This window comes from Melanostigma gelatinosum (assembly GCF_949748355.1).
Source record: "Melanostigma gelatinosum genome assembly, chromosome: 20".
In the NCBI taxonomy this organism is placed as follows: Eukaryota; Metazoa; Chordata; class Actinopteri; order Perciformes; family Zoarcidae; genus Melanostigma; species Melanostigma gelatinosum.
Genome location: NC_136653.1, coordinates 15,881,852 through 15,907,128, shown reverse-complemented (window position 1 = coordinate 15,907,128; position 25,277 = coordinate 15,881,852). Strand labels below are relative to the sequence as shown.

Here is a 25,277-nt window from a genome sequence, read left to right as displayed (position 1 = left end):
AAGACACTCGCTGTTGGAATTCAGGAGCTGAACCACAAGTCATGGAAAAGCTCTTGCATAAAGGACCACTTTTATAATTGACTTGGCTGCGTATTGAACATTTAGAGTTTTTTGTGCTTAATGGATTTTCTAACTTTTTTTTAGTGGCTACAAAGGTAATAAAAGTCCAAACGTGAGAGGGCACAAGTATTCCGACAGGACGCCATTTAGCTCCCAAATTAAAATGGATCAATAAATAGCTATTATGTCACAATCTTCATTAGCTATTCCCTTGAATATCTCCCCCGGCCCCTAAAATACCTTTGTCCCATTATCATTACAAGCGACTGCCAACTTAGTGGCTGCAGCAGTGATTTGCTCTTACCCCAAAATGAATATAGTGTCAGTGATGGTGAAACATGACCTGAAGAAGAGCACTTCAGTTTCTCTCTTTCTTTAACATCTCCAACTAACTCGTGGTGAAGTTTACACGAACATGTTAGTATGCTCTGAAAAGGACAGAGCGAGGAAGAAAGCTAATTAAAAGAATTCATAGCACCATTCAAATATATCTTCGAACTTCTTTTTGTCTAAACACTTGCCGCAACTCTAAAACAAAGTACTCCTTGGCAACATAATATTGCCTGTTTTAGAAATACATTCAAATGTGTATTTCTTTGCCACTATTTTGGCTCAGAATATCCTTTTTTATATTCCTTGAACACTGATATTTGTCCTGCGTTGTCCTATTCAAGTCGATAATTTAAAAGTGCACATTACATGTACAATCCCTAAGTTGTACAATGACTATACTCAATGTATTGTCAATTAAATGATCCTGAATACTCTTAAACGATGAGGCGTTTAGGGACGAAATGATGAAAACTCCTCATCCAGATAATCAGAAGTAGAGGAAGCGAGTGACATGCTTTTTCTTTCGATTCCCTTTGAAATAACGTTTTTTTAGACTCAAATAAATATCTGCTGGTAGCGCGCGACCACGATAGTGTCTCATCCACTTTCTCACATTCATCTTGGAATCACCCTCAGCGGGATTCGAGCGACGCACACCTCTTGTGCATGCACCCAAGAGGGAGACACATCAAACGTCTGTACGGCAAAACCCCGTACAATCCCAAACAGATAGACATCAAAATACGCTGCCTAGTGATGCATTTCCGTCACAAAAGGAGATTGTTTTTGACAAATGCAAGCGCGGCCATTTAAACCGTAAAGCATCTTTCAATCAGATCACGCAGTCCAGTACCAGGCTGCGATTCAGTCCGAAAGCACCCTCTATCCACACACTCCCCCACCCCCCAAATCTCTCTCTCTCTGCAACTCTTAAATCATCACAGTAGTTGAGACTCAGCCACAGCTCCCCATGCAGTCTGCTGCTCTAATCACCTTGTTCCACAACTCCAGCAAAAAGAAGCCAGGCTAGTCCTCTGCTGACCACTCTGAAATCCTCTCCCTTTCTCTCCCTCTCGGCTCTCTTTAAGCCGTCTCTTTCTCAGACTCCTCCCGACTCCGTCCGTGTGTCGCATGAAGCAGGATCAGTCACGGATGCCGTGAACTTTTGCTTGGCTGGAGAGCCCCGGTCTCCCCAGGGAGACCTTAAAGACCACCAAAACGTCCGTGACGAAATTACTGAACCGAGTTGGGAGCGATATTAAAGGGAACTTAGAATGAAGTGTAACATTTTTTTTCAAAGAGTGCGTATGTGTAGATTTGGGTCCCACTTGTTGAGTTGCAAGGCCGCATGTCACCGGAGCATTTATGACGCTTGGCCACTGAATAAACAGAGAACAGAGACATGAACTGAGAAAAAAGAAAAGAACTTGAGAACAAGCTCAGCTCTGTTTCTGTCTTTCCATTATAAAACTGCAGATTATTCGCGTTTCCGTTTCACAACGGTATTAACAACAAGACCTGAAAGCACACAGTCGTTCAGCTTTGCTTTGATTAGAAGCTTGAAAAACGGTCCGCTTTCTTCCCTTAATGGTCCAATGTGTTCTACTTATTCAGGCTTCGAACTTCGGTACCACCTCCTTCCAATCATTTCATTCAGTTCTGCCTGTGATCCATGAACCAACTGGTGGTCGGCTGGTGCTCCGAATGCCCTTTAAAGTTGCTATAATCACTATTTGTTACATCAACAGGCCCAAAAAGAATATAGTATTCTCCCCTAACGTTTAACCGTTTTTCATCTTAAGAATGTGAAATTCAGAACTAGTGCCTCCACATGGCTCTCAACATGGCGGCTAGCAGCTAGCAGCTAACAGCGCTAACACACACACACACACACAGAGGGAGAGAGTGACTTTACTCTCTGCTCAGGTAGACATTACTCCACTTTATATTTACATATAGCTGTTTGCTGATATATTAATGCAGTGAACGTTTAACTGAACGCCTCAAGTCAAACACAAAGGTGAGTGGTCAATTACAAGCTCAAACCTGAACATAAGAGGGCTTTACGTGACTATTATGGCAACCTATATAGGAGGCAGGAGCAATGCAACAAGCTGTCATTTCAGCGGCAGCATGCCTCACATATGTGGAACCTACTGGGCTACAGTCATGTATTGATCAAACTCTCATGAGTAATTCATTGTATTTCCAGTCTACGGCAGAATACATTACCCTGCAGAGGTCGTGTATCTCTCGGCAGTCATTCTCTAAGGCCTCGTTTGTGCATCTCGTGAGGCAAACATTAAATTATACAACTTTAGAATCTCATTAAATCGGCCACATTTGATGATACACACAGACCTCCCTGGCTGTAATGAGGGAACGTTCTAATTGATGATTGGCTGCACAAGTTGCAAAAAACACCCTTTTACAATTTATTTCAAGCCTTAATTAAGCGTTGCTGTACCACACAGCAGGTAGTTAAGATGTAGATAAAAAGCTTTTACAACCCCCAAAAAACCCACAAGAGATCCAATAAGGAGCAGCTCAGCCCGCCTCCACAAGAGGCCGAGACCGGGGGTGTTTTTCTGGTCAGGGATCGCCATCCACTCTCACTGAATACAGAGAGAAGAAACAGGCTTTTTCCCTCTCAACTCAGCCAGAGATGACGAGAGCGCCAATTCAGAGCCATCGTTTCAAGGATAGGGGGCGAGTTTCACCTCGACTTGACTGGGACGGTTGAGTAACCTCAGTCCCACGGCTGCAGGAGGAGGATGTTGGATGCTGTGATATGCGGGTTGACAGTCCAGGATGGGAGAGGTCTCAGGTGAGCAGTTATGTATATAAAGAATCAACTGCTATTTTGACAGAAGGGGCCCTAAAGGCCGTCACTGCGGAGCGTTTTTCATTACAGGAACCTTTCCGAGTGGAACACAAACAAAACAGTGACCTTTAGATGGACTCTCTGATTGACAAAAAAACAAACTGTGACAACAATAGCTCCGGTGAGAAAAGCTGACGAACGCCGCCTTTGGCAACAGCAGCAGCTCTCCAGCGTGCTATTCAACCGCACGAATAACGAAGCTACCAGAAAAAAGCGATCGCCCGGGACTAAAAACATTGATAGCTGCACATTCTCGGTCAGCAGGCCGCCGCGTGAGAGTGCGGCATTGTTTTGTGAGGTGGCATGATGTTAGTGGGAAAAGGTTTCATTGATTGTCGTGGTGTTGGGTCAAATGTCACAGGGTTGAGACAAACGCATGGATGTAGAGGTTGTGAAAAGGCTGAGCTGGTGTTTTTCTGTGACAGAAAGGTGTTGGATGTTGGCTTTTTGGGACTTTATGGGACATTTATTATAAATGGGATGGAGGCTGAATCCCTAAAAGCCAGAAGGAGGCCTTCTATTCTATTATTAAACAACTTTGTTTTTGTTCCCACCTATAGAATACCTTGAGCTTTTGGTATTCAATAAGACATCAATAAACATGTTAATTGACATTTTGAGTTGGAACAAAGCCCAGGTGTGACTAATAACATTCACGATGGCTCCGTTCTAGTGCAGCCATCTTTAGTGTTATTATTTACACCTGTGCTTTTACTGCTGTGACTTGCCACGATGTCTTCTGATGGAAATAACTCATTTTATAATTAAGGGTTAGCTGACTTCAAATGTCTCAGTAATTGTAGCGGACTGGTTTTTTGCAAGTCAGTGTATTTAATAAATACTGGAATGTGAAATATGAGAATATATATATATATACACACAATATGAGAAAGCTCATTTTTGATGGCATCTTTGATGAGACACAGCTGAGAAGAGCCGTGACTGAGCACTTGTCAAATTGATCCCAGACCGGTTTAACTGTGCTGTTAATGAGCAATCTGCTCAGCGCTGTTTGATGCAGAGAAAGTGAGAGTCGGTCCACACCGCACATACACACAGCAGCTGCAGGAAGCCGACTTGTATTGGGTTTTAATTTGCAAATAAAACAGCGGCAAACTGCTTTATTTGCACTTGTAGGGATTAAAAAGGATCACTAATGAAGTGAGGACTCCATTTGGAAGCCGTGTTCAGTCTCTCGGTTCAATGGACTGGATGTGTTCTGCTTTTGCCAGCAGAAAACCTTTAATCGCCAAACGCATGCAACCATTCCTGGAAGTTACAGTACTGAAGCACTGGCTGGTTTAAGTGTACAAAATGGCCATTTTGACTTGTTTACTGGTGGATATTGACATTTACTTTTTTCTTCTTCTCCTAAAAATGGCCAATTACTATTTACTATCTCCCCTAAATCGTGGCGCAAAAGACCACGAGTCGGATTCGGCCCCACGCAGCTGCAGTAAGGACTTAGTCGTGGTATAAGTGGGGCGCTCGCTCCACCAGGTAAAGTCCTGTTTATAGATACGCATCTATACGTGTAGCTCCTAACAATGTGAACTCTTCTTTAAGGATTTGACCCACTGCAACAACTGCAAATAAAAGTGTTGAAGGGAGTTGCAAAGAGCAGAGCTCCTGCAGAAAGATCTACACCGCTGTTCACCTCTGTACACGTTATTTTGAAACTAAATTTATTGGTATTCATATGGACACAATTTGGTAAAGTCTAAACTCAACAATCATGAGTTCGTATACAGAACCTTTAGCTTTTATAGTACCAGATATTTGGGGGATATCACTCATATCATTCATTTGATGTATTAATAATAACAAGAGCAGTTTATCAGTATTGACATTTAAATACTTCCTTGCATTATATCTGAACTTTCTTCCACTCTTTGCATTACTCCTCCACCACTTGGCACCTCAGCAGGTCCAGACAAACCCATCAAGTATGTGCACACACAGCGTTTGACCCATGCTCTACTGCAGAGTCAATATGTAAAGTCCATTGTTTTTATGCTTCAGAGCTGTTGGCATCAGGGGAGTACTTGTACAGCGGGTTGGTGAAGGACAGCTCGGCATCTTTAGAGGCCGAAACCTGCTGTGGACACAAAGAGACAAACAGACAATCGTCACTGACGACTGCACGGACAATTAAAGAGCGAAGTCCCAAAGGCGGAGCAGAGATACCTCACCTCCGCCTCCCTCCTCCAGGGGTAGACACTGATGAAGAGCCCCCGACCATCACTCCTGCTGGGGTCAACTCTGGGACAACTGCCCGGCCCTTCATGCAGACTAGGACACTGAGGGAGAGGCAATCATGCACACCGGCTTAGAATTAGATGAGCCTTAATGTGAGAGAGAGCCCGAAATGCAGGCGCAATTAAAATCAAACTGACCGTTATGCATCCGCAGTTACACCTCTAACCTCCATAAAACATTTCATCATCTCCCAGAGGTTAAATAACCACACAGTGTGTCCGCTGCTCAGTAAAACCAGTGTTGAAGCGAATCTGCCTGCGTTACAGAGATACCAGTTCATCGTGTCGTCTCTGATGGTGGGATCTCGGTCAGTGATAGCAGGAATAACAGAAGGGAAACAACACGTAGTGTGGGTGGACACAATAATAGCAACCCATGTCAACGGCTGGACAGTAGCTGGTAAAGTACAGTCACTCAAGTATTGTACTGAAGTCAAATTATGAGGTTATAAAATACAATGTTTCTGATGTGAGAGTTTCTTCCACCACTTCACCTGTATAACGTAATCCAGTCGAAAAGCCTCTGATGTTGTATTTTGGTCAGACTGTTACAAAAAGCTGTGAATTAAACTGGTTATTTTTGGTGTTTTAAGCTTGTTCTGTTGGATCTGATCAGATTATATGGTTCAGTTATTGTGTCTATCTGCTGTATATGCACTACAGTGAGTGTATGAATCACACACACACACAGAAGCACAAACCTCCAAACCACAAAATCAATAATCCTAAATCTAAAATATAATCTAGCAGAACGGCTCGGCGATCACCCTGTGACCTCATCAAATGTTAGACCCACTTAATGATTTAATGGGAGGGGAATGGTAGGAAAATAACATTTGTAAAGCTGAGAGAATACATTTTTGCGTGAACAGAATTTGCTGATGATTGATTGGACATTTCTGTTCGCTGACCTCTGCTCTCCAGTCAAAGGCTGGGTTATCCATCGGGTTGGGCTTTCTGTGGAGGCAGCAAAAAAGTACATCATCATCATCATAAGCAGCAAAAAAAGGAGTCATAATTGTCGCCAGAACTCACATTAAGTAGCATTTTTCCTTGTATAAAGCAAGAGTGCAGACAGCGACTCCGGCCACAAGCAGCAGCAGTCCGACGGCGATGCCAACATACACAGCGTCTGAGCAAGAGGGAGGTACATTTAATGCCTGCGCAGAGAGCTTTTTACGGGCTGCAGAGACATTAACAGGGTTTGCAAAGACGTAGTAAATAAAGAGACAGTTTAATAGAGTGAGGGAGGCGTTTCTTTACTACCCAGCTGTGTGTCTTCTGGTTTGGGTGTCGAGGTGGAGAGAGACGGTTTCTCCTTCACATGGCACCGGTTGCCTGTCCAGCCTGGAGAACACCTGCCAAGAAACCAGGAAAGAGTAGAAAGTTATGACGATGATTCTGCATAACTACATACACCAGTTTTTTGTTTGTTTTGTAAGTAGGTTTGATCGAGAAGGCATCTATCACTTTCAGCTAAATGTTACTTTGCAGCACAGAGTGTTAAAACAGACTCTGCGATGGACCTAAAGTAGCTGGTAGTGGTGCAGGGATGACGTATATCTTTTCAGGCCAAAATGGAAGTTTGTAGCTTTGCCCTGGTTCCCTCGACAACAAAACAAATGAACAAAACAAAAATCTGTGGCAAACACAAGTTTATGATCCTTACACATTTTGTTCAGTGAGTCAATCTTCACAAATTAACTCCACTTTTATTATATTTGAAGCATGAATGCAATCGTTTGAAGTAAAAAGCTAACTTTAGGCTATAAAGAAACTTACATCACTATTGCATGACATCAACATCATGACCACTGAACTCCCAGTTTGTAATTTGACTCGATGCCGTTTAATCTCCCTGAAAACCCATGTAGTCTCATTTCGCCACTTGTCAGCAAACACCTTTTTTTAGACACGTAAAAGCTTCAAAATCCACCAGAGGGGTCCTTACAGACGTATGTTATTTCTAAGAGCAAAATGTTAAAATCTCAGAAGCTTGTTTTAACTGCAGCCCTATTTTAAGCATCGAACCAAAGCATCGAAAGCAAGGGAACTGGAAGTTGCAAATGCTAACTCATTTCCGTGTTAAGGACTCATTCCTGCAGCACTTTATTAGCTGGTTAGACGATGAACATACTAAAGATCAGCCTCACACCTATTTCTGTGTGCGTGTTTTCCTCCTAAACATAGATGAACAGTGCAAGATTCATCTGCTGGACGTCCAGCATGGAAAAACACACAAATTGAAGATAGTTTGGCAATAGATTGAAGATAGTGATGCAAATACTGAGCCAGAGGTGCCCTCCGATGCTGGCCTCGGGTTCTGCTACAGCGGGGCTCCGTTATCAATGCTGGAACAGCTACAGGAGCTCCATACCACACTGTGCAGTGAATGACGGCAGTAAAGGAACATAATGAGAGGAGGCAGTGGTGGCGGTGTGTTGAGGAATGTTGGACAGGCGAGCAAATAAAAAGGGGAATCAAACACAAGGAGGCTGAATGAGACAATGAGAGCAGCGAAATATGTTCAAGCTGCAGAAACTTCAATTTATTTTAAAATCCAACCAAAATCACATCCTGTTTAGCCGGCGTTTGCGTTCGCCGGATCCAGCAGCAAGACTCATAATCGCATTCTCACTTTTAGAATGAAACACCTCATTGTGGACATTCCAAACTGCTGATGCAGACAACTAGATTCATGAGCTCCCTCGAATAAAAACTCCAACAGAGTGACCTCAGGAGTTTTTTGTGGTTCCCCCCGACTAAAACCATTGGTAGCGGGGGCCGTGTTTAAATATTGACCGGAAGAATCCATCAGAGATTCCCAGGAATCACTGTGCTGGTGGATAAATGAAGGCACAACCCCGCCCTGGTTAAGCTGTCGGGGATAAGCAGATTCCCACATGCTTCGTGGAGCGCGTCTTTTCCAAGGAAAGAAACAAGACTGATAGGATTTCCATGTTTTAAGTCTCACAAAGAGAGATAAAGGATGGGAGGAGGAGTGGCGCCGACACACAAGATGCTTATCTTTGTTTGTGCGTGTTTATGAGCGTGACAGAGTGTGTTGCTGTGTGCTTATAAGTGTGTGTGCATTTGTGTGAGGGTGAAGTTCTACTTACATGCAAACAGGCCCGTGTTTCTCCACAAGGCATGAGCCACGATCCAGGCAAAACAGCGGCGGACAATCTGCAAACCACACGTAAAATAACTGATCATCGCTGCTGAATATTATTGAAAATACACAAAAAAAAAATGAAAACCCTCCTCAGGGTTTCCTCTGCATTCTCTCCTCTGACAGGAAACAGACACTCAAGCATGCTGCAGCTCTGATATCAGAACATGAAATCAGTGAATTATGTTGCCATAGGGACACGTGCACTGAGCATCAGCCATTAGCCTCTGCAGAGAGCGTCAGCATGTACATTATACCACTTAAATCCATATTTCTTTCCTTCCATCTTGTACATCTGATGATGAACATTCCTCCCTCCACAGGTCGTGTGAGGGTTTATCAGGGTTGTTCAAAGAATCATCATGATTGAAGCCCTCGAGTCCTGTTCAACCTCCATAAAGGAGCTGCGGCTTGGCAGGGAAGGTTAAAAGTGAGGTTTGGTCTTATTCCTGATAACCCAGGAAGGCAGAAGGTTTTAATGGATTTTGGCAGCTCGCAGCAACCATTGCGGTGTGCTTAGAAAACTAAAAAGCCAGACTTGAAATGTCCTGGGAGTCACCGCGCCGGCTGGAAATGAGCAGACGCGAACAAAGTTTTCGCAACACTTGATTAAAACTGGTAACTCATGAGAGTATGATATGGCGAAAGAATAAAAAGGGATGTATTAAATTAAATAGCTAAATCTATGGATTTTAAATGATGAAACCAACAGACAGCGAGCATACTTAATCAGCTCCATCTCTAAAATCTGGGTGCTTCTCCTGACAAGCCGGAGCTTCGAGGTCCGCCGCAGTCAGCAGCTTGAAAGTGGAAGGTACGTATATGTAAAAAACACGTTACCATGGCAGCTAGATTCATCGGAGTGAAAAGGCAGACAGTCTGCAGAGCGATCGCATCGCTTCTGAAGTGGGATACAACCAGGCCGGCTCTCACACACCAGTTCTCCCAGCTCACACTGCAGCAGAGCTGGTGGGAAAATAGAGAGAGGAAGAAAACAGGAGTCTGAGAGGAGTTCACAGATCACTGTGAGCAAACCACAAACGTTTACTACAAACTGACCATGTGATTCACTAACAAAGAGTGTACTTTTTATATCTCCTATGTGCACATGCTGCAAATTACTCATCTCACAAGCAGTTCAAAGCACGTCTTCCTCCAAAGAAACTACCAGTGAAAAAACCCGACAAAGACAAAGACGCATATACTTACGGCAGCTGTTCTCGTCCTCTCCATCAGGGCAGTCTGGGACGCCGTCACAGCGCAGTATGGAGGGGACGCAGGTATCATTCAAACACTGGAAATGTCCGATAGGACAGCGATCCTGAGGAGGAACAGTACCGGGTACCACAGTGGGACAAGACTCCTCATCGGACTGGTCGACACAGTCCAGCTCTCCGTCACACCTCCAACTCTCTGGGATACACTGGTAGGAGTACGTACACTGGTACTGGTCCGCACCACAGGTCAGAGGCTGGGGAGTCACTAGTCCTGAGGCGACATAGACACACACACACACAAGATTACACACACATGCAGAGAGCTTAACACACCTTAAATACCCTTTCATTGATTTTAGATTACACGCAGCCAGCATCCCTCAGTAAGAAACCTCAGAGGATTGGTTTAAGAGACACGGTGGAAAAAGCCCAGAGAGGAATGCTAATGGTCTTCAGAAGGTTCAGGAGTGAAGGGAGAGCGGCTGGGTGGCAGTGATGAAACAACACAATATAAATGTAATTGCTTTTCCCCCTCCATTGCCCTCGGTGTCATCCCTCGGCGCTGACCCAGTCTCCACAGTGAATTTATATGGACCTACAGGGCAACAGGCTCCATTTACTCACTACACTCACCCCGAGGGTCCACACAAGTCATATGGAAACGGAGCAGAGGAGCATGGATGTTAGCGGACGGAAAATGTGGAAAAGGAGGAAATGGGAGAAGGAAATTGCATGAAAAAATGAGCACAGTGCTAAAAAAAAACAACAACAACAAACCAAAAGGACGAGCAACGAGAGACCAAAGACGGAAACCTTTTACCTTCCACCACACACTCTGCAGTGTAGGAGACGTCATCCAAGGCGACGTCTGTCCACACGTCTCCACCCGCCTCCGCCTGGAAGGTCACTCTGAAAGGTCCCGGGTTGGACAGGATGACATTTGCGTACGTCCACTGGCTACCACGGTTTCCAGTGGCTGCCCACATCAGCAGACTGGTGCCACTGGGTCCCACAGTGTAGACCTGGTGAGGAGCAAACCAACATGGACATTTAAGGCCACATGAAACGACATCGAAGATCAAATAAAATCTAAATAAACTTTGGTTTGAATGATTTTCTGTAATTTCAAAAGAATTTGGATACTTTCAGTGAACTGAGCTGCATATTATATGATGAAATGTGCTGTATAAATGGTGTATTATTTTTTATTATTGAATTATTATTACTGTTGCCATTTTAAGTCATAGCACATTTGTGAATATCTAGTGCACGGGTTGCCTGCATGTCATTTTGGGCTTTTTCTCAGCGCACATCATACCCAATTAATGTTTTTTGAAGATTTGCTTTTTGTTTGTTGTCCTGAAATGAACACAGCTAACAAAGACACCTAAAAAAGACATGAAAAGACGGATGTAATGATGAAGTTTGTCAGGTGACACACTTTGATGGATTATTTCCTGGCAGGGAGACTTTCATTTCTTCCTGTGGGTATCAGGTGATTGACAGTAAGAGAGTGTAATGTAGTGAGAGGTGCAGTAAAATGGAAAAGACATCTGTCAAAACCAAATTAAGCCTTCAGGTTGACTGTGACGGATCATTACCGCAAATTACATTAAAAAAAACAAACATGTCTGGAAGCTTGATGCCTGACACACAAACAAACACATAAAAGGGCTTTGAATTATTTATGGAAATGTGGCTCAGATGAATTCACCTTCAGCGTTCCCATCCTGTCTGAGCCGTGCATGTAGAACCAGAAGCGCAGGTGACATCGGCCGATACTGGCTGGAAACGAACTCCTGGTTGACACCTTGGCAACGTCACCCTCCCTCTGAGGGGCTGAGTGTATGTACAGGAAGTTCCCACCACCACCTTTTTGGAGATAAATACATTTGTTGTACATTTATGTGAGGTTTGAGTAATACCGCAGTGTGATGAATGACAAAGACGCAAGCATTCAATTGCAGCTGCAGGCGAAAACATCCAATAACGTTCTCCTGTTGGTTCCAATATACATGATATTTGGACTGAAGAAAGCAATGAAATGTTGTAGGCTGCAGCCAAAAGCTGCAGAGTGCTTCCTCAGCTCGGCTCGGAGACGAAGCAGCGCATGTCTGAGGCCAGAACAAGGTGGGAGCTTTCCACACGGGTTAAAGGGATTAAAGACCGTCACAGCACAGCAAACTCTGCTCCCAAACTCTGCATTCACGAAGCCAAAAAAGAAATCTCTACACGTTTGCTCTGTCATTCAGATGTCAACATCATTTGAAAATGCAACCAAGTGATGTCTGCAGAGTCATGTGCACCTCTCGTCGCTGTTCAGCTCTCTCATGAGCGTGTGTGTGTGTGTGTGTGTGTGTGTGTGTGTAACGGATGGCCGGGCGTATTGATCCGCTCTGTAGTGAGATCATAAGTTCATTCTATGACACAGTCCCCAGTGTCCAGATTCATCCCTCAGCTCAATAAACTCAACTGGCCAATCAGAAGTGGGTGTGGACTCAGTAACTCACCCACAGCCAATACAAGGAGGCATTAGAGCTCCACTGTAGGATCTGTTTGTTCATCGAGTCCACAGTTAATAATGAAAAAACACAGCCCGTACACATATATTGGATAGGGCTGAACAATGAATCCAGTTGTTGCAGTCGGGGCAATATTTGTTCAAGACAAAATGTGTGTCAAAACACCATTTTCAATTAAAGATTGTCATGCTTCCCACACATGGATCCCAAATGTAAACCCACTTCCTGGTTGGTCGCTGAAGGAGCGCCAGCCAAAGCAGTCCTCCAATCAGAGAGCAACACCTGTGTTAAGTAGCTGGTCAGACCATCAGTCAGGGCAGCTGTGATTCCCACTGAGCGGCTCGCCACAGTGACTGAATGTTGTATTGAGGCTTTTGGGAGGTCACGATCGGAGGTATTTTAGAATTGTCTGGTGAATGAGCCACGTATAGTTGTAAGAACTTGATTCTGTCTAATAACACGAGGAGCCGGGGTGCTGGTTTAGTTGTTTGGGCTTTTTGCCTTCAGGCTCGGTTAGTTTGTTGCATTTTGGTTTATCTTAGATGAATTAGTATCGCTCTTATTTTAAGAGCGCTCTAATAGTTATATTGATTTATTTGTTTTTAACAGCATCCACTGGCCCTTTATGTTCCTCTTTTGTTTGCGTTTTGTCACAATCTTGTTGTATTTGACTTCATTTTCTCTCCGTCAAGTCAAGCAAACTGTACACTGTTTCCCCTCAAATGAACTTGAACTCCTGCCAAAACTGGAAGAAGATTTTTCATTATTTTCATGCTGCTATCGTCTCCTTATCAAAGGTCAGCCTCGCAACATCGAGAGTCATTTCGTCGAGCCCCATGTACCAACAAACAAAAATAAAAACTGACAGCCAAGGTACAAAACACTAAATAATGAATGCAAATTACAAAGTCACATGGAGAAATGAAGGTTTACTTTGCGATGTATTGAGGTGATTCAAACTCTAAGATACATTTTTCATTAATCAGCAGCCAAAAACATGTTTTGATCCAGCAACATCACTGTACACAAGATAAACAACAAGTCCAACGCTGTTAAGCTCAGCTTGACTCGGGCTGCCATTGATCAGGATGTATTATTAACCCGGCCTTCACATTCCAGTCGGAAGCTCCTATTTCACAGCTGTCAAGTTGTAATTACAAAGGCGCCGCACTGAGCCGCCCGAGAGCCGAAAACATGGAGGACGAAGAAGTTGTTTGTTGTTAATTTTGATAAATGTTTCGTTTTTGAAAGCATTTTAAATCTTTCACTAAAAAAACGAGTCAGAAAGCAAACGCATGCAGTGAGTTTTGAACACAAACAGGGTCCTTTGTGGGAATTTATAGCTGTATGTTGGCAAGTGCTCATTCAGCCATGATGAAGAGGTCAAAGGTTAGAGAAACTCAACCTTGTGTGTCAAAAGAATTTTTTGAGCTGCCACTTGTAGTTAAAACCTGAAGAATCGTGTTCTGTGATGAGATTCAGGGAACAAAAGCACTTCGGTTAAGTCGAGGAAAGACAAGTTGTGTCTTTTGCTTCACATCACTTTTGACTTTTCAAGATTTAACCAAGATGATTAGCAAATGCTTATGTTGCATATTAAATAACTGCTGGACAAACAAGGTATTCTGTTTAGTTTGGAGGACTTGTTTATAACAGAGACAGGGTTGGCAGCAGAGTGGATACCGACCAGGACTGTGGTCCGTCTGAGGTCCAGCTCCTGGTGTCTCACTCCTAGAACCGATCCTCCAATCAAAGTCATCATCAGCGTCCTGAGAGAGCTGGCAGGTGTCTTCCCACTGGTTTTCAGCCATGTTGAAATTACACGCGCCTGGCAAGTCGACTATGTGCTCTACGAGAGAGAGAGAGAGAGCGAGAGAGAGAGAGAGAGAGAGAGAGAGATGGAAGGAAAGAGTGAGAAGTCTGGGCTGAAAGTTGTTTTTCTGCTCTACAATAAAGATTCACTCCGACTGTAATTCCAAAGAAACCCATTTCCCATTTCCTGCTCACCGCAGTCCATCTCGTCGGATTCATCAGCACAGTCGGCCTTGTTGTCGCACAGTAGATGGGACTCCATGCAGTGGCCGCTGTGACACACAAAGTCTGTGACGGCAGGGCAACTGTGTGGCTCCATCACATCTACAAACACACACAGACAAACGTAGGAACAGATCTGAGGGAGAAACACTTATCACTCATGTTTATATTCTACATCAGGTGATCTTATTTTTATCTTCTTTTAGGACCGACCCTCTAGACAGGAAACTATCTCCCGTTCTTTTCCATTTAGATCAATCAAATCCAGCTTCAGTGGGGAAGAAGCTACGATGAACAACTGTGACAAAGGCCTGTCGGGGGAATCAAAGCCTCCTCCGGCTCCGCCTCGTTCGGGACAGAACGGAGAGGAAGGAGAGGAGATCAGGTGGAGCAGAGACGCAGCACACATACAAGGACATTACAGTATGTGGAGGTTTGACACGTCAAAAAGGCAGCGACATTAAAGGATGACTGAAACGCGCAAATGGCTGAACTTAAGTCCAGGAGTTCAAGAGTCCGGTAGCTTTGAGGAGCATGTTAATTGCACGTTTTGTAGATATATCAATGTCACTTCAACGTGCGTCACAAAGCATCGCACCGGAAAGGAGGGGAAGAATTATCGTGTCCACCTGGGTGACATGTTTCCATCCCTGCCGATGTGAGCCGGAGCAGATAAATACCTTCCAACTAAAAACAAAAGCCAGATGTCAGTGGGTGTTAGCGGGGTTTTTTTTGTCCCGTGGTAAAGTTTAGTTTTGGACAGACAGTTCAGTCCTTGCATGCACGCCTCTCAGCCTGTGTTGATCGCTGTGTCAGTGTTTATGTCTCTCTGTGTGCAACTGTGTTAATATTTGTGTGTCGCGGACGGCCTCGGTAGAGCCAGGAGACATCCCACATGGTGTCCAGCCTTGTGCCAGGTCCTGTTTAATGTTTAACATCTGTCTCGGACATAAACATCAAACAGGGGTTTGACAGCGACTGTCATCCCACAAAAAACTGTCTCCCTCGAAAGCGCACTAACTCTCTCCGTCTCTTTCTCTGTTCGTATGCCGAGTGTGCCAGCGGCAGAATCGCTTTCACACGTCAAACTATCAGTTGAAAAGATCACGAGATCATTTCACGGGATAGTTTCATCGTGCTCGCTTGTATGATAGCGCGAGAGAAAGTCATTTCGTCCACATTATGTGACATTGCCTGACATCTTTTTTTTTTTTGTACAGATTCAGATTTTCTAGGCCGCTGCTGTTATGACTTATTCAGGTAAATCCGAATAAGTCAAACCATGGATTTGGATTTTTACATCAATTGTTTGTGTACTTTAGACATTTTATTATTGCATTTGCAAATAGTCAATTCACGGGTAATTCAGTAACCTTCAAAGACACGTTTAAAGATATTCACATGCATTTTATACAAAAGTTCCATACGGACTGGTATGAAAAGCTGACTGACAATAAATGAGTTCATGAGTCTAAAGCTTGAATATTTTGCTCAAACATTCAAAAGTTCAGTAAAATGACTTTAAATTAAAGAAGCAAGAAGTTAAATGTGTACTGCCATTCTGCACAAAGACCTTAATACACGGTGCAGACGTTTGCTGAATACTTATGACTCCGATTACTTTGCCAGGTGGTGAGATTTTTGGCTTCACACAACCTTTCCACTCCAGTGCTCCATTCTGGGACGATGACATTTCGAGACATTTCCCATCTCCTCTGGCCACTTTTGCACTTTTAACAGCTCACACACACACACACACACACACACACAGATGAAAGTGCTGCGAGGTATTGTTACAAAGGTGAATCACTTCATAGATAAAGAGGGCAGTAGGCTAGTAGCACTTGCATTGCCACACATCAGCACTTTATTTCTCAGTTAAACGTAGGCTTTGATTGGGTAGCTGACTGGTTTCCTTTATTGTTTTTATAATATAAGTTGACCTTTTGTTAAACACGTTCACCTGCAAAGTGCTGGATGGAAATATCAATACCAGTCTTTTATCTGTGAATGATTTATGAAGCTAGAGCTAGCAGGTTGGTTAGCTTAGCATACATTTTTGGACTTTCCCCATTTAGTCTTTATGCTAAGCTAGGCTAAACGCCTGCAGGCTCTAGCTCCATACTTAACACGCTTGCATACAAGTATGAGAGTGGTATTGATCCTCTTCTCTAACTCTTGGTAAATAAGCATAATATGTGAAAAATTCCTTTAAATGAGCACTAAACTACTTTTGTAGTTTGTACTTTTATACAGCGAATTATACTTTAGAATGATTGGAATGATTATATCGTTTATTTTGGTTCACTGAATGGGCAACACTTCGTACAAAAGGTGTGCGCTGTTCATGTCACCTACTTGGTGCACAGTCTTTGAACTCCAGGTCATCCAGGGCGGCTCCTCCACTCATGTCACTCGAGCGGATCCCCTCGAAGATCACCTCAAAGTTCCTCAGCTTCCTCAGAGGGATCTCCGCTCGGTTCCATTTCTTCCCCTGATGCCCCGTCTTGTTCCACGCCTCCCACAAATTGCTCTCCGTCTGTGGAGAGACGAGCGGCGTTGACAAAAGGACGGTCACGCAGTGGTATTTCTGGTTACCATCAGAAACACATATGTTTAAACTTTGAGTATCGTTGTCGACAGTGAAGAAGATACAATGAGCTGAAATTAACTCTTGGGACGATTGCTGAGAAACAGTGAATATCATCCGAGAGGAGTCATTAAAGCCTCATTAGCATAACACCGTAGTAATACGTTCCCTGCCTTGAGACCTGCTCAGGCTGAGTTATGGTAATAGTTTCTCTCATGCCACATGTGGAACACATTAAGAGGCATGCCGATGTGTATTCCTCTTTCAGTCCTCTCGGTCTTCTCCCATGGTACAACCCAGACACTAAATCATGACTAATGCAGCTTTGAAACAGCGAATGTGTGGCTTTGAAAGAGGGTTTTGCGGATGTACATTATTGCGAGCCAATATCTCCTCGACGTGGTTTTTTATCTGGTGTCAAGAGCATGAATGAGACATTTACGAAGTCATATCACGTCACATATCGTGTCCAAACAAGACAAAACTCTTGCCCTGCAAAGATGGAAAATACTATCAAATTGTTTATTTAAACCAGTATGAATATTACTTGTAAATAAATCACATATAAGTACGAATCCAAGCTGTAAGACTGTTAACACCCGTTTTATGGCACACACAAACAGACACAACCGCTCTCTTTATCCTCTTAAAACCTGTCTTCCCGTCAGCGACGAGCTTATTTAGCATTCCAAAAAGAGGTGAAAACTAAAACAGACAAAGGTGAGGACACTTCTATTTTGTAGCCAGCAAGATAACAAAAACAAGCATACCCAACAATATGGTGGAGGACAAAGAGAAGCTCTGCTATTTACAGCAAATTTTAACAAAATTACAGAGGTTATGAATATAAATACTGTAGCCTCCAGATTAAACCAAGGAACACCGAAAAAGATTTGTCTGAATTGGCTCAAATTCAAAGACGAATTAAAGAAGGAGAAGAACGATAACATCCCCTCTCTGCAGCATTGGCTACACTGAACAGCAGTTGGATCAAAAGCATGAAGCAAAGCATAACACCAAACAAAAACTGAACCCACGGTGTATTTCTAAATGATATAAAACGGAGATAACCAACTGTATTTGAAGGGGCAAGAAGCTTGACTGCAGTAAAAGAAAAAGGGACTTGGTCTAAATGTACTGGAGACCAGAGGACATGGCAATGTCACATCCTGCTCTGCAGTTTGAAAGCCGATTAAAATGCACCCTTAGGTGGGGCATGCACAGGCTGTCTCCTCTGCTTTACGCCAGTGGAGCCCTGGCTTGATATAATCGTTTTACCGTGAGAGCGGAGCATGGATTATTAGGCAGCGTTACAGCAGGACTTATCCAGTGGAAGAAAGGGCTCAATCCATAAAAGCAGCCTCAGAGCGAGTGACGAGCGTGCGGTACTGGCGTGCGTAGCTCACACTTGATGTCTCCGTGGCGAATCAGTCGAGGCGTTTATTCGATCAATTTGAAGGTTCGTTTCTTGCGCTGGCTGGCAGTCAAGGCAATGCAACTATAAATTCAGTTTGAGTGGATATACATTTGCATAACTTATTTTATTATACCCCCGGTGACAGTCAAGAAGCGGAGAAGAACAAAGACAAATGCAATCACAATAAAATGCTTATGTTATTGAAATCCCCTATATCTTTACCATATACGGAATGCGTCACTCAGCCGAAACCCAATTTGTATTCACGTCGTTTTCATTGTCTGGAGCCGCTGGCAGCTGTTTCTCTGTCGGATCATCTTCAATTCAGAAGTGCATCCACTTATTGTGCTCAATCTCTGCTTCGTTAAGAAAAGTTACAACACTGGTATATTAGCATATTGTTTATATGATAGAGCTGCTCTACAACAGCGCTTCAAATCAAGAACTGGTTGCAATGATTATCTCCGTCATGCTATATTTTACGAGAGAAGAACATCCTTTATTTGGCTGACGGGCAGATGTTTGGCTCGCCATAATGGCAGCCCACATTTGAACCCACTGCACCACAGATAACTACATAAATGAGCAAGTGGCAGGATATGTAGCATCGTTTTAAAGTAATTTCCCTCCTTCATCATGACCTCATGCTGGATTTATCTCATAAAATGTTAGGAAATGTACATGAAGACTGAAAGGGAGAGTAACATACTGCATGAAAAGGAAATAATGCATTTCTATTAAAAAAAGTATTAATGTTAAACTCAAAAAAAGAAGGTTTCGGTAGTTTCACATTTTGGTAAATACGCATACTTTTTACACTGTGAAAGCCGGTTTCCAGTCTTTATGCTAAGCTAAGCTAACCAGTTGCCGACTGTAGCTTTAAAAGTCACTGTTTAGACATGTCATTAACATGCATCTTGGGGCTCAAATGCACCCAAGATGCATTGGGGGACGCTTTGAGATCCTGTCGCTCAGATCACATTCAGAGGTGGTCTGGGCTGCATATGGCCACATTCTTTTAGCAGTGTGTACGCAAATGTGTCCTGCTGATGAACTGCCAGCTATTCAACTGATGTGTGTGTGTGTGTGTGTGTGTGTGTGTGTGTGTGTGTGTGTGTGCGCGCGCACACACTCATGCACTGGAACGATGCTCTGCCACTTTTTTTTGGATGTTTAGAATTAATTCTATCCCTTTCCCAAAGCTCATCTAGAGTTCAACTGCTCAATCTTACATTACAAACACTGAAAAATAATACTTCCAATTGCTGCTGTGGTGAGATAATCCCTTTGTTGATGCTGGAGCAGAATTTACTATCACTCCGGTCAAAAATGCATGACCTGAATTCTCGAGTTTCCACAAATATTTCATCCAGAAGTCCAGATATTTTCAGGTTCAAGCTTCCTGTTTTATTTAGAAAAAAATGAACAAAAAAAATCACCACAGGAAGTCAGATATGCCCATCCCTGACACCTCTATCTGCACCTTATAATGAAGTCAAATCAAAAGCACGAAACAGGAAATGCACTCTACTCTCAGCCTTGTGTCACATGCGGCGTTGCACATTCGATGAACACATGAAAATAACACATCATTGTCAGACTGCAGACTCAAAATTGTCTGCCGCACCACGCTCCTGGTTCACCCGGAGACCCCGTGGTGTCCAGTCCACTCACTGATGGATAACAACTCAAGCAGTTCACAGGCTCGGTGACATAACTAGACAGGACCGTTGAGCCCCCTGCGAGACTTCACAGAGGGAAACACTTGCCAGGTAAATGTAATCCCCCCCCTCCCTCCCACTCTGTGCCTCTGCTCACTGAAGTCTACGGAGACATTACCATAACTGCCTTTGTTCTTCAATCAACCTTCCAAAAGATGGATCACACTGTATTCACACTACGAGTGTGTGTGTGTGTGTGTGTGTATTTTTGCAGGCATGTGCAAATGTCTGTGTTCATGTTTGTCTTTATGTAGCTGTTTTGACACAAGGCAACATTGAGGCTGTGAAAACTCTATAATGTTGTGAATTATAGCACAGAGCAATACTCTGTAAGTGCTAATGTCTTTGAACCTTCTAGGTCACACATGCACTTAATGTGATTTGTGACTATAGGGACATAAAGCTGAACAGAGATAGTGGTTCTCACACACACACACACACACACACACACACACACACACACACACTTCAGTCAATGTGTAAAATCATATACGATGACCTCTAAACTCTGTCTGTGTGAGTGATTCCATCGCCTCGTTTTCTACGTGGAGGTCTAACCTTCTTTAAAAGGCCACATTTGACATTTTCCACCTAAACGTGAACAAGCAGCACATGTGAAATAGTCCAAATGCATTCATCATCTCCCCCGGCTCTCACAGAGACACACAATCAATCAAACAGCCAGTGGGCTTCACTGAAAAACCACTCTTGTAAATTTGAATCATGGGATTTGCCCGGTGTTGTCCTGTCTGCACTTTAATGTGCAATGAATACTATAGAGTAGTATTTGGATAATTCAAGTCAAAACAGTCAGAACATTGTATGTTCTTTCTGACCCCATTGGTTCCAATTAACTAAAATAACTAAAACATTCAATTCTGCACTCCACATTTATTTTTGTAAAATAAATATCACAGAAATTCAACTTGCATTCTTTTTTTTATGATTTATGGCATCATAACTGTGTTATACAGAACAAAATACATTTGTGAGTTCTCCCTTCTTCTAACCACTGGTTATGCAGTTTCCAAAGAGATGTAGAAGTTATTTTCTTAGTTTAAAGCGCAAGTCCCAATATTTTATTTTATTGTGTAACCCTGTTTGCTGCTGCCACAGACAAAGTTCCCCTTGGGGATGAATAAAGTACTTTTCTATTCTATTCTAAGTTACGATTCGCAGTAAATAAAACGAGGCAACAGTGAGTAAAATGTGAAGGGAACAAAAAGAAAAACGCCCTGAAACAGCTGAATCAGCTGAGTATCGTAGGAACACTGCATTTGTTGGGGACTATTTAAATATTCAAATACAGTCTTTGACGATTGTTGGGGAAAAATCGAAATAACTAATTATTGTGCATTAATAATGAATGAATAAGATACATTTAACAGAAGCTCATGTCCTCTGTAGTGTGTAAGGCCTGCGTCCTTGTGTGAACTGTCTGGGACGCCAGGCGTCTTCAGCAGATGTTTAGTCTATTAGGAAGCAGTTGATTGCCGAAAGAACACTTCAGCTGTTCGTCCTGAATAAGAATGATGATAAACTTGTAGAACGCGTCAATACTTACGCAGGGCTGGTTTGCAACCATGACTTACGAGAAAGTGACCTTTGTACGAGAACAAATTGTTAAAGTGTCCAGATACGTAGACGCCTGTGTGAAACGCAAAATATGTGTGTGTGTGTGTGTGTGTTAACCTGTGCCAGCCCACTGCATGTTGTTTACTTCGTATAAATATCGGAGACAGATCTTCGAGCAGCCTTGATGCATAACCTGTTTGTGTTTCAACTCTGTTCCTTCTTGCAAGAATAAATGTCCATTGATTAATGATTTTTTACAATCGGCTCGAGTGAATTTTTCCAACAACGATACGGGTCATACCTCAGTGTTGTTTTTGGTCTTTATGTGGGATTTGTGGAGAACAACAAGGAAAATGTTGTGAGCCATATTTTTTATATCCATCGTTTTAATGTTTACTGTCCTCAATCACTTTGAACTGAAATTCATGTTTGATTTTGGTCTTTTTATGGCACATATGTTCACAATGATAAAAACTGAATATACATTTGCATTAAAGTGCAAGTCTGATGGAGCTTTTACTAAGAGAATAAGTCAGATTGTCTCACGTAAAAACAATGGCATCATGAGCTCTGTTGCCTCTGTGACTTGCCAGCTGCAGCATGAGATAGTGTCATTTTTTTTTTGCAAGAGCAATGAAATGCAAATTCCGCAGGGTGGGACACAACGTCTTGCCGTTTGAAGAAAAAATAAATAAAAGCACAAATTTGCATGATAATTTGCTGACGTGTTCTGAAAACGGTTGCTGCAGCGCACACAAGGACGCCGTAGCAATCATGCCCGTGCTGTGCATTGTGAGACAAATGTGGACACTTTCACACACAGTCAGATTGAAAAATGAATCTACTCTGGCACAACTGCTGCACCTTGACCTCGAGTTGTACCTGATGAAGTTAAATGAGGCTGAGAGACCACACAGACCACCGGCTGGAGGCACAGTAAATCACAGCAGAATTTCAATGGCAGCAAAAGCTGCAAGCAGAAACCTTAATCCCTGAAAGTCAGCCATGCATGCACAAACTGGATGGAGGAATGCCAAACAAGCAAGACGCCTTGAGGACCGACTGACTGTGTGTGTGTGTGTGTGTGTGTGTGTGTGTGTGTGTGTGTGCCCAGATGGTGAGGTGAGGCTGCTCTGAGCCCCATGACTCACCTCAACCCACCACCATAGGTCCAAAAGAAACTGAGGGATTGACAGCCGCACCTCTGGTTTCATCAAATCCCTGACACCACCAGACAGCAGCGCTAATATGACACGAATACTGTCATCGTTAATATGATTTAATATGATCTGGCTTTGATAACCACGCTTGATGGAAAGAGACAGGTCTGCAGGTCTGTCATGAACTGGCATCAGTTAGATCCATCATTTCTTATCACGAGTGTGTAAGTCGAAACACTCTCCTGCGGGTGGTTTACCTTGATCAGCAGGCGGATTGTTCCCGAGGCCATGTGGGAAATGTAGTACCAGAAGGAGAGCTTGCAGATGGCGCTGGACTCCTTCCACACAGAGCTCCGAATATGAGCCTTATCGCCTTTGAGTCCCACCGGTGTAGCTTCCAGATAGAAGAAATGGCCTAAAGAAAATAAAGAGGAAGGAGTGACGGAGGAGAAGGGCAGCGATCGAGGGAGACGAGGCAAAGAGTAATTGATAACAATCACTGTAGGACCGGCTCTTGCAGCCACGGACAAATTGCAGCACTCTCACTACCATTGTGGTCAAGGAGCAAGAGCGAGGGGGGGGGGGGGGGGGGGGGTCGCAGAGTAATCGCTGACACATCAGACACCCGGGACCACTCTTAAAGCTTCTCAGTCGAGTCGAGCTCATAAAGAAAGGAGAAAAGGGAGCGCATCTGTTCATTCATGCGTCTTTCTATGTGGCAATTATTTTCTACATTACTGAGAATTTCAGAAAGCCTTTTGTAATTATAACTTTCAGGACTGAGTGTAAACATCACACAGGATTCCAATTGAAAGTTCTAATCCTTCAGATCTTCATGATTCATGGTCTGGATTTTTTCAGCAATTATCTCGCCAGTCCTAATTGTTAGTGGTGGTGTCCGCCAATCCCGCTCTGGATTCAGGATGCCTCACAGGAAACGAGGCGTGCGGCATGTAATGCAGCGTTTCTGTTTTTAATGACATCTCGCTGATATCAGCCTCACTGTTCACTGTTCACTCTCACACAGCCGCACCAGAGAGGCATCGACTTTAATGATGATTGGGGGGGAAGCACCTCCACAAGCAAATGTACATATGTGTTTATTTATTGATGCCTATCTCTTTTTATCATGCACACTATATAATGGAATTGCAGGCCTAGTCGCCCGGCATCAATCCCTTTAAGGCCCACCCGCTGCTGTACATTGATTTAGTCATGAATTAAACATTGTGGAGAGCTACCGCAGCATTTCACGTTCAACAAATACGATTTTCTTTTTAAAATCAGCTCCGTTTCATTCCCTCTGATTGTACAAAACCACCCAGAAGTGAAGGTGCACTTCAATTATACAATAGAAATCCGAAGAGGACGCTAGAACAGCAAGGAACTTCATTTTAATGAGAAATCTTGAGGATTTTACAACTTTTAAATGAGTTTTAAGTGCGTATGGACGACGCACAAAAATGTGTCAAGGCAAATTGTGAGCACGTACCACTTTCATCCATCAACGTGTGATCGTATGGAGGCCGTACGCTTTTCACAGATCCCGTCCCCAGCGTCCAATCAAAGTTATCGGCCAGGGAGCTCATCCAGCCACAGCGGCCGTTCTCAAAGGAGCAGGAAGTCCCACAATCCTTTTCATCAGTGCCATCGCCACAGTCATCTGTGAAGTCACAGCTCTGCCCCGGAGTGAAACACCGGCCATTTTCACAAGGCAGGGAGCCTGAAGGACAGGAGCCTGGACATAAGACGCACACATAGAATATCATTCAGACTGATGGACAGAGACAGCTACACACTGACCGTGTTGGTAAAGTAAAGTGTTTCCCAGCAAGGACTTGGTCTTTTTCTATCTACTGTGTGCTTCACCAAACTTAACAGCACCCCAAGACTTCAGTATTCACTTCAGAGCACAGGAAGTCAACTCAAGAGTGGGGAGACCATCTGCACGCAGCATCAGTGCCTCTTTAAGAAGCTTAAGACGACAAGGAAGCATGGGGACAAATCAGCGAATCATAGGGTGGGCAGTGCTGCAGGAGGCTGTAATCTGCTTCTTTTGGCGCCAGGCATTCCAGGGGGGGGAGTGTTAGAAAGGGAGATGAGGCGTGATGTAGCGGGGTGATCCCTGTAAGTAAAAAGGAGAGGAAGGGGTAGAAGTCCCTCCTGATCCTTTGTTCTTCTTCAGGTGCACAGGACCAGAAGCGATGTGCCCCAACAAAAGGCACAGAGGAAGCCAGGAAGCCACGGCTCCCGACTGTGAAGCCGAGCTGCCTCCCCACCTGATGTGCAGCATGCCGGTGGATTCGTTTAAAGAAAAGTGAAACAATTTAACTC

At 43.5% G+C, this 25,277-nt stretch overlaps 1 protein-coding gene across 1 annotated transcript in view; it reads right to left on the bottom strand.

Moving 5' to 3' along the window:
• Positions 1 to 5,288: 5,288 nt before the first annotated feature.
• The window catches only part of malrd1 (MAM and LDL receptor class A domain containing 1), a gene marked incomplete at both ends in the record, with an annotated part of 35,346 nt that continues 15,357 nt past the window's right edge, over positions 5,289 to 25,277 (bottom strand). The window contains 15 exons of the mRNA XM_079292370.1: positions 5,289 to 5,372; positions 5,470 to 5,577; positions 6,447 to 6,492; positions 6,571 to 6,667; positions 6,799 to 6,893; positions 8,655 to 8,721; positions 9,548 to 9,673; positions 9,917 to 10,195; positions 10,745 to 10,946; positions 11,639 to 11,796; positions 14,134 to 14,295; positions 14,454 to 14,582; positions 16,839 to 17,019; positions 23,201 to 23,358; positions 24,436 to 24,681. Coding sequence (XP_079148496.1) covers positions 5,289 to 5,372; positions 5,470 to 5,577; positions 6,447 to 6,492; positions 6,571 to 6,667; positions 6,799 to 6,893; positions 8,655 to 8,721; positions 9,548 to 9,673; positions 9,917 to 10,195; positions 10,745 to 10,946; positions 11,639 to 11,796; positions 14,134 to 14,295; positions 14,454 to 14,582; positions 16,839 to 17,019; positions 23,201 to 23,358; positions 24,436 to 24,681 — 2,138 coding nt within the window. The remainder of the gene's footprint in view (positions 5,373 to 5,469; positions 5,578 to 6,446; positions 6,493 to 6,570; positions 6,668 to 6,798; positions 6,894 to 8,654; positions 8,722 to 9,547; positions 9,674 to 9,916; positions 10,196 to 10,744; positions 10,947 to 11,638; positions 11,797 to 14,133; positions 14,296 to 14,453; positions 14,583 to 16,838; positions 17,020 to 23,200; positions 23,359 to 24,435; positions 24,682 to 25,277) is intronic.